Source organism: Phalangium opilio, unplaced genomic scaffold, assembly GCF_054372755.1.
Source record: "Phalangium opilio isolate 3A_F unplaced genomic scaffold, DU_Popi_V2 ptg000209l_1, whole genome shotgun sequence".
NCBI lineage: Eukaryota > Metazoa > Arthropoda > Arachnida > Opiliones > Phalangiidae > Phalangium > Phalangium opilio.
Genome location: NW_028324217.1, coordinates 5,326,968 through 5,336,415, shown reverse-complemented (window position 1 = coordinate 5,336,415; position 9,448 = coordinate 5,326,968). Strand labels below are relative to the sequence as shown.

Here is a 9,448-nt window from a genome sequence, read left to right as displayed (position 1 = left end):
ATTTCTCAAGAAACAAGGACCTATTTCAAAGTAATCAAATTATATTTGTAAATTAAGACAAATCAGTGTGTTGGGAGGGGGCGGGGTTAAGGAAATGTGGCGTGGTTTTTTAGGGGAGGGATATGAGAAAACGTAACGAACGGGGGGTAGAAACTGCTTTTTTTTGCGTGACGTAGTTTATGGACGGTTCCCATGTTATTTGACACTTTTCACTCAGTCTGACCACGAGTTCATAAGATATGTCACCCGTTACTGAGAGCTTCTTATGAAGTGACATAGGTGGAACATCATAGATTCTGGTGAAACGACGCCTGGTGAAGCACTGTCAAAGGCTTAGTACAGACTAAATAGGAGAAGATGGACTGCAAAACCGATTGTAGTCAATTGACGCGTCGTTCTCGAACTAGCTCTCAGTGCGAGTCTCAAGTATTACGAAGTATAGGTTGTTTCATACTAATAGAACATGTCTTAAAAACAAATGATATCTCTCACTAGCACAGGTAATATAAATTCAATATGTACGACACCATGCCTTAAAGCTAAGTTTCTTGTTATAGGGAAGAAAATCTTTGACAAACCAATTTTTAAACAGGTCGACGCAATTTTAAAACGAGTCATTTGCACTCACCATGCAGTAATAGTAGCTAAAACAGCTGTCAAACTTCGAACAATAAAAAAAGGACGGAAAATGGCGGAAGTAGTGGAGCTAAGTCCGGATTACCAAGTCCATTTAGATATGGTCATTTTGTGAATCGGAATGGTCAACTTCTGTACATCTCTAAAATAAAAAAAAAACCCCGACTTGGTGACAATACGTCTCTGCCTCACCAGTGGTCACTTCTACGAAAAATTTGACAAATGACAAGCAAGTTGGGGGAAATATATATTTTCAGAAATATACTTTCATTGTGTGTTAAACCACAAGTAGAATAATCTTACACCAAGTTCCTATGTAAGATTTTTTGCCGTAGCCTCTGTGTCTGAAAGTTCTGACGTTAAGCTTTTTAAAGTTCCCAACGGAGCTCGCGTGAATGGAGAGATAAAATTTCTAAAATATCGGCCACGACCGAGAACGAGCTTTTGAAGCAGCGCTCCACAGCGGTGGGGAGTGAAGTTAAACAGGCGGGGTTAACTTTTTTATCCGAGCAAGTTCAAGCATGGAGGGTTCATCCAAGTGCACGGTGTTTGCGTTTTTTATAGTATCGTGTGGAGTGCAAACGTTTTTAAAGAGGGTGATTAATTCGACATAATCAGTAGCCGACGGAATTATATTTTTCTGGCACGGAAATACTCTGAGTTCGTTTTGAGAGCCCTTTATCCATTTCTAAATTAATACATATAAACCTAACTTGCTCCGACATAACGTAAACTCCGATCGCCTAAGATCTACGCCAGCGGATCTACGTCTCTATTGGCCGAAAAGCTCAACACAAGTTTCGTAAAAATTCGTACCTTTTTTAAGGGGGGTGGAATTTTTTTAGTTAGACCCAGCTTTCCGCGGCTGATATTAGTTGGCGCCGAGAAAAAATTTTAGTAGAGAAAAACTTTGGGTGTTCAACTACCATTTACTCTACAGTAAATACATTCGGCCTAGCCTTGGGATATCAGGTTTTAGGAACATTCGAGATGAGACGTTCGTTAGAGATAACCTGACACACATTACCCTCATTCCTAGGCTGGAAAGCTATGTCCTTTTAGATCATCTCCTTTTGGTTAAACTTACTGTTATCAGGTGACTTTTATCGCCCGTGAACGCAACATATAAACCGATAAGATTTCTATCTTTTTTATGAGGAGGAAATTAATTTCAAGATATAAATATTTACTCAAAACACCGAAAAAAAAAATTTTGTATCGTGACGAAATGCTTCATTTTCTCTTACATTTCAAAACGGGCACGAGTTACCTACTAGCCGAATGCCGACCTACGACGGACACAAAATAATGAGGTGGAGAAAGATTTATGGCATAATTTCTTTAATTATACTATCAAAAGGAGATGATCTAAAAGGACATAGCTTTCCAGCCTAGGAATGAGGGTAATGTGTGTCAGGTTATCTCTAACGAACGTCTCATCTCGAATGTTCCTAAAACCTGATATCCCAAGGCTAGGCCGAATGTATTTACTGTAGAGTAAATGGTAGTTGAACACCCAAAGTTTTTCTCTACTAACATTTTTTCTCGGCGCCAACTAATATCAGCCGCGGAAAGCTGGGTCTAACTAAAAAAATTCCACCCCCCTTAAAAAAGGTACGAATTTTTACGAAACTTGTGTTGAGCTTTTCGGCCAATAGAGACGTAGATCCGCTGGCGTAGATCTTAGGCGATCGGAGTTTACGTTATGTCGGAGCAAGTTAGGTTTATATGTATTAATTTAGAAATGGATAAAGGGCTCTCAAAACGAACTCAGAGTATTTCCGTGCCAGAAAAATATAATTCCGTCGGCTTCTAATTATGTCGAATTAATCACCCTCTTTAAAAACGTTTGCACTCCACACGATACTATAAAAAACGCAAACACCGTGCACTTGGATGAACCCTCCATGCTTGAACTTGCTCGGATAAAAAAATTAACCCCGCCTGTTTAACTTCACTCCCCACCGCTGTGGAGCGCTGCTTCAAAAGCTCGTTCTCGGTCGTGGCCGATATTTTAGAAATTTTATCTCTCCATTCACGCGAGCTCCGTTGGGAACTTTAAAAAGCTTAACGTCAGAACTTTCAGACACAGAGGCTACGGCAAAAAAATCTTACATAGGAACTTGGTGTAAGATTATTCTACTTGTGATACTATATATCAACATATTAATCCCCGATTACGAAAATTACATAGCAATGCCAGTTCGATCGTATAATATAAACAAGACGACCCAAGGGCTCGTATTAGCAGCCACATCGTACCATACTGGAGTACAAAAAATTTGAGTGAATAGCCCCTCGATGCGATACTGTGTTAAAATTATTACTGAATTTTTTTTACTTCAGTTATAATTATAGTGTGACACGAACGGAAAACGTGAGTGAGTACCCCCAGGATGCGCATCCTTTAACAGTGGCAAAACGAAATTCCCATTAAAAGAAGTACAGATAATCACAGAGAATAGCCCCTCAATGCCTTAAAAAAAATTATAACCCCCTAATCCTTACTTCTATAAATTTACTTATGTTATAATTGTAATATCCGGGGCCACAAGCTAGTACTTTTTCAAAATTCTTCTCGATTTGAGGAGAAATACACGTAAATTCTAATAATAAGCACCATTCAAAATATAACGTCGATAAATACTTACTTTTGCTTTTTAAAAATAACCCTCGATAGGGGAGCGAGATTGAAAGCGTGAAACCTTTATTGCCCACGGGTGACCGGAATTATAAAGGGAGTATTAAACCTTCCATTTAAATTAAGGCAATACTAAAATCCTCTCTCTCTAGCTTTAAATATATCGATCAAACGTAAACCACAATTCACAAATCTTAGCCTTACCTGCACAATTAAATGCAATGCTTAAACTTACTATTATAATCCCCATCCTTTTAAAATACACGAATGAAAAATATAACCTCACATTCACTCTCCCTTCAATGACGAACGAAAAATTTTACACTGCTAAAGGCATAAAATAACCTTTTCTTTGGGTAACTCTGACCACATTCCAAATCGCGAAAAACTACTACCACCACCACCACCTTCACCACAGGCTCGCGGGACAAACTAATAGCCTCATCGTATATCTACGATGTACGATGTGGCTAAGTACACAACCATTTCTTTGGGTAACTCTGACCACATTCCAAATCGCGAAAAACTACTACCACCACCACCACACCCACCACCACCTTCACCAGAGGCTCGCGGGACAAACTAATAGCCTCATCGTATATCTACGATGTACGATGTGGCTAAGGACATAACCATTTCTTTGGGTAACTCTGACCAGTGACCACATTCCGAATCGCGAAAAACTACTACCACCACCACCACCAAAACCACCACCACCCCCACCATAACCACCACCCCCCCCACCACAGGCTCGCGGGACAAACTAATAGCCTCATCGTATATCTACGATGTACGATGTGGCTAAAAATAAGCGTCATAAAGAGTATATAAAGTTAACGTGGATTATATGGTAGGAATATGGGAAGCTCTTCTATACGGATGATAATTGCTTATTGTTGATAATCTCCGCTATTTTAACAGCACTTTCTTCTTCTAAAATTGAAGTGTGATTTCCAGTTACACTGTGTAATTCAATGCTGCCGTCAACGATCTGAAAAAATGAGGTAATAGATATCTCTAAATTGACGCGTATAGTCTGTGATATAAAAGTTAAAACTATGCGACTCTTCTCATTTCAAAATTTCTGCAGGTAAGTTTTTTCCCAATGCTAAATATATCTGTTTAGTGTGAAAACGAGGCTTATGGCATTACCTTGCTCAGACCGTAATCCTCGGGTAGATCGGACGCACAGTTGCATAATTCGAAATTATGAGAGATTTACTGTCAAGTATATTTATTAATTTTTGAAAGTACATTTAAAAGAGCTGTATATTTTCAATAATAGAATTATGTATCACTTAACAATGATGACAGAGGATAAGAGTAAGTATTATAAGTATATAAAACTTAAATATACCCAGGATTATTTAAACCACGCTTCTTAAATGGCTGATTCATAATATAGTAAGCTTTTTCCTTACAAAGTTGATAATAACTTCTTGTTGATTATATCCGCAACTTTAGCAGCGCTTTCACCTTCTATAAATGTCTTGTGTTTTCCGGCTACGTTGTGTAATTCAATGGTACCATCTACGATCTGAAAACCAAGTAAAAGAAATTTTTTATACAACATAATGTTCGTGAAAAAACAGAACTCTTGAGGTTAAGTTTCCTACATGCAAGGAGGATGTATAAGTGGGGAGGTTCGAAGTTGGACAAAATGCAGTGCCGTTCCCCTTTTACCTTGATTACCGCTACCCCCTCACGGCAAGAGAGCGTACGTTCTGGCGCATGCGTTCAAGCCTCGTTGCTCTAGCCTCATGAGCTTGTTTTTAATTTTGAATATCCCTCGTTTCTAAAAACGATCCCGTGACGCGCGCCCTTACAAACGGCATGCGCATCGAAGTTGCGTGCCATTGCATGCGGTATCTTCCCCGTTTTTTTTTACCTCCCCCTTTCCAGAACCAGTTTCCCCTTATACACATCCGCCTTACTACTAGATAAGCATTACCTTGCTTAGCCCGTAATCTTCAGGTAGATCCGACGCGCCGTTCCATTCTGTAGCTTTCACCAAGGTAACGTCTCCAATATATTTTTCAGCAGCTTCGTAATTATTCATAATATTGATTCTTTGCAAGGTAGCCTCTAGAACTTCTTCGAAATCTTTTCCATTTATTTCCATTCTTCTAGCATTGCGGAAATAAGCACAAACGAATTTACTTAGGTCTTCAAGGTTAGTCAAAGTTTTCATGGAGTCCAGATTCTGCGAATGTAAAAATGTAATCTAGAGGATGACCGTTCTCAACAATCATGTTAAACATGGCCATCACACTCTACATAAATATGGGTCTTAAGGATATTTGCTATTAGCCTCTTCTAAACTTTGGTAGGATAAAATGGAGTGTTATTACGCAATAAATAGGCAATCAGTAGGCAATGCCTCTTATCTTTTTAAACGATGATGGCACAGTAGTCTCTTTAATTTTGTCTTGCACTGACAATGAAGATAAAGATTCCACGTCAGACCCAAACTTATGTATTATGTTATTTTAGTCAAGACTCATTATAACATTTACCACTGTGTCCTCGCTGCCTATGTATATTTGCGCAAGCTTTAGCATTACTAGATAAGCTCCCTTGTCTTGAAACATGTTAAGATCACCGAACTCCTCCCTGACCATGAGTTTCAGCATATCTGGAGTTCCGTCCAGAAGCGTTAACGTCTTGACGCCTTTTTCAGGACCATGTTGCTTTTGCAGGTATAACGCCATTTCAAATGCCACTAGGCCACCGAATGAGTAGCCGCATAGGTGGTAGGGACCATCTGGTTGAATTTCCCGAATTTTCTGAATAAATATAGGTGCATGCGAATTGTTTAATTAGAATGACGTCTAGAGAAAACAACATATATTTGTTCTTCCCAGGTATTTGTAATTCTGGTCAACATAACGACATACATACATCAACATAATATCTCGTAAGTTCTGAAATTGATAAAGGCGCATCCAAAGTGCTTTCCAATCCAATGGCTGAGATTTTCAAATGGGAACTCATCGTTCTCAACGAGACTGTATTACCTTCAATGGGGTGAACAATGAACACGGGTTTATTAGATTTAATGTCATTGAGTGGTACAATGGTCTCAGAAGGAATCAGTGAATTGTGAGCTTTTGCGTTGATTTTTGATCTTTTTTTGGAGTTGTCCGCCGAATATGGCTCGGTTGCGATTACTAGCTCTGAACCAATTTTAGCCAAGGTATCGATGCTCAAATCTCGGATTTCTTGCATGGACAGATTGAGCTCATATTCTCTTTCAAGCATCTGCCTAACTTCCACAGCCATAAGAGAATCGAGGCCAAGCTCACCGAGAGTCGTGTCTCTGTTTAAACTGTTCATGTCTTTCAAACCTAAATTAAGATAAAATTTTACATAATAAATAGTAATTAAAATAATATGTCATATACATTCGCCAGAATATAACAAAATCAGAAATACTTAGAATTAATCAACTCGATCGTTCCTGACTCACCTAATATGCGACAAATTGATCCAATAAGATCCTTCTTCGAACCTAAGGACTTATTTTTTTCAGCCGGTACAATACTCGAGACAACAGCCATACACGTCTTGTTGAGCAAGGCTTGATTTGATAATTGCAGAAAATAGTCGAGAGTGGATAAACAGGAGTGCATCCTCTGTGGTAGTGATCCTCCAATCACGATATCGTTTCCACCCATCGTTTCCATTACAACGCCTACGTCACCGATGGCTCCCCATTGAATTGCCAATCCAGGAAGACAATCTTTTTGTCTTCGCTCGCAAATCCTTTCCATGGTCGAGTTGGCGAAACCGTAGTTAATCTGTCCAATGTTGCCTCTACCAGAAGTGACGGAAGAGAAGACTACAAACCAATCCAGCTCCGGGCACATCGCTCGGGTGGCTTGATCTAAGTGCATCGTGCCTTTTACTTTGGGGTCGGTGACTGCGATAAAATTTTCCACATATTGATTTCCCAGAACTGCGTCTTTCAAAACCATGGCCAAGTTAAAGACTGCGCCAACTGGTCCAATCTCCTGGGCCTCCCGTATGAGGGCGTCGGCACCTTCTTTAGTCGTGGCGTCATTCGTGGAGACTTTAACCACAACTTCTTTACTACTCCATTTCTTGAGGCACATTTTTTGATAACCAGTTCGAACACCTGTTCTTGAAGTTAACACCAATTTATGGGAGCCTTGCTCGATAAGCCAATTGGCCAGCTCCAAACCGAATCCTCCCAGCCCACCAGTTATGATATAGGTTTTATCCGGGTTACAGTGCATTTTAGGGATTGCCCGAACTAGGATGGGAGCTGCCCTGATTTTGTCCAACTCTTCTTCCTCACGAATTTTAATGACAACCTTGCCAATGTGCTTCCCGCTGGCCATGAAACGAAAGGCGTCTTCAACTTCGTTCGAGGCAAAGACGGTTCTTTGGAGAGGTCGAACGGTGCCATTTTTAATGCCTTCAGTTAGTAATTCATCAATTTGTCGTTTGACTACGGCGTTAGCCTTGTTTTTCTCGAAATGGGCGTCCAAAAGAACACCGTGAAATGTAACGTTCTTAAGGAAGGCCGATATGCCTAGGGGATTGTTCTTGGAAAGATCATACTTGCCGATCTCCAAGAAGCGTCCGGATGGCGCTAAGCAACGTACGCTGGCTTGTAGCTTTTCTTCCGATAAAGAATTCAGAACCAAGTCAACACCTATAAATTAGTAAATAAAATTGTTTTAAAGTCTACTACAGGCGTACGCTGTCTGGCTCCTAAAGTACAAAACTGAACTATTAACTACAAAAACTAGCATATTTCTATTGGAATTCAGTTTATCTAAAGCCCGTAGATTTTGTCAAGAGGATGATGAAATAATATAAAACCATACAAGAAATATTTAAGGAATACGAAATTAGAACGAAAATATAAATTCTCGGTGAGAGGGGACTAAAATACTAAACAAAAACTTTCCCTTCAAAATTAAAAAATTTGGACGGTTTAGACTCAGGAAATGTCCTTTTGGTGGGCAATTTGAAGAGGGAAAAGTGGTTTCCTTATTTCTATTTCGTCTGGTTCACATTATGTATGTGTTTCTCTTAGCGATAACGCTTTTGCAAGTTAACTAACCTCTTCCGTTTGTTTCATTTTTAATGTCAAACTCGAACGAAACGTCTCGGGAGTTGCTAATATGGTTGTCTTTCAATTGTGGGAACCGCTTCTTAAGATACTCTCGCTTTTCTTTCGAACCCACAGTGGTGTAAACTTGACAACCCATGCTTAAAGAGATTGCAATGGCCGCCTGTCCAACGCCACCACTTCCGGAATGAATTAGAACACTCTCGCCCGGCTTCATTTTCCCTCGAATAACTAAAGCATAGTACGCTGTACTGTACGCCACTGGAACCGTACTCGCTTCTGCCAATGTCCAGTGCTCGGGCACCTCCCAAAGGAAGGTAGTGTCTGCTAGCACTTCTGTTGCTAGTGCTTTGCTAGCTACCATTCCCATTACGCGTCTCCCTTGTTGAGTGTCTTCTCGTCCAGAGAATTCAAGGCCCAAAATGCATTCATTGGGTGATAAATTACCTTACGAAAACAAGGAGATACAGTCATTGTCTTACAAGAAAATTTTAAATAAATCTTACCGGGAAGAGCGTTTGGTGGTAGTTTTCCGGTGGCTATCATGATGTCTCGAAAGTTTAAAGACGAATAATAAATTTGACACAGTTTTGTATCAGGTTGACTGTTTTTTGGGTTGTGAAAACTAAGAGAAGACATAACCCATCTTAAGGTAGACAAGTCACCACGAGTTAGAACATCGACGTAGGCGTGATGAGTCAAGACATCAGTAGAACTCTCGCTTAGAGGAGGAAGTCCAAAATGGCGAAAGGTACCCCATTGACCCTTACTTCTCACATTCACTGAAAGATTCTTCTCTACCACTTCGGCATAAAATGGGTCTGCTGGGTTGAACAGAGGTAGAGCCTCTTCTTCATTGGTATTGAAAACACATCTACAATATGAAGCGATTTCAATGTACTGTACCACTTAGATTAGTTATACCACAAGTCATTCAAGTTTAAAGCATACCGTATTTTCTTCCCACCACCAGTTTCGTGTCGAAGACAGTTGACCAAGCCGATAATTCCGGTATCAATGTTATTTGCAAACAACCACAAATTTTCACCTTCGGAAGAACCATCTAG

The 9,448-nt window shown here is 39.9% G+C and overlaps 1 protein-coding gene across 1 annotated transcript; it reads right to left on the bottom strand.

Moving 5' to 3' along the window:
- Positions 1–4,600: 4,600 nt before the first annotated feature.
- LOC149618619 (fatty acid synthase-like) lies at positions 4,601–8,910 on the bottom strand. Its single transcript, XM_089854514.1, has 6 exons — positions 8,373–8,910; positions 6,747–7,958; positions 6,179–6,624; positions 5,794–6,063; positions 5,229–5,480; positions 4,601–4,814 (listed from the first exon to the last, which is right to left on the bottom strand). Exons 1-6 carry the CDS (start codon positions 8,749–8,751, stop codon positions 4,695–4,697), a joined length of 2,679 nt encoding a protein of 892 aa, XP_089710640.1. The 5' UTR covers positions 8,752–8,910; the 3' UTR covers positions 4,601–4,694.
- Positions 8,911–9,448: the final 538 nt, after the last annotated feature.

Bases quoted from the DNA above. Each gene is read 5' to 3' on its own strand.
- LOC149618619 (XM_089854514.1), bottom strand. From the start codon at position 8,751: ATGGGAATGGTAGCTAGCAAAGCACTAGCAACAGAAGTGCTAGCAGAC. The intron at 7,959-8,372 runs GTTAGTTAACTT...ACTAATTTATAG, and splicing joins AAATGAAACAAACGGAAGAG to GTGTTGACTTGGTTCTGAAT. The intron at 6,064-6,178 runs GTATGTATGTCG...ATATTTATTCAG, and splicing joins TTACGAGATATTATGTTGAT to AAAATTCGGGAAATTCAACC.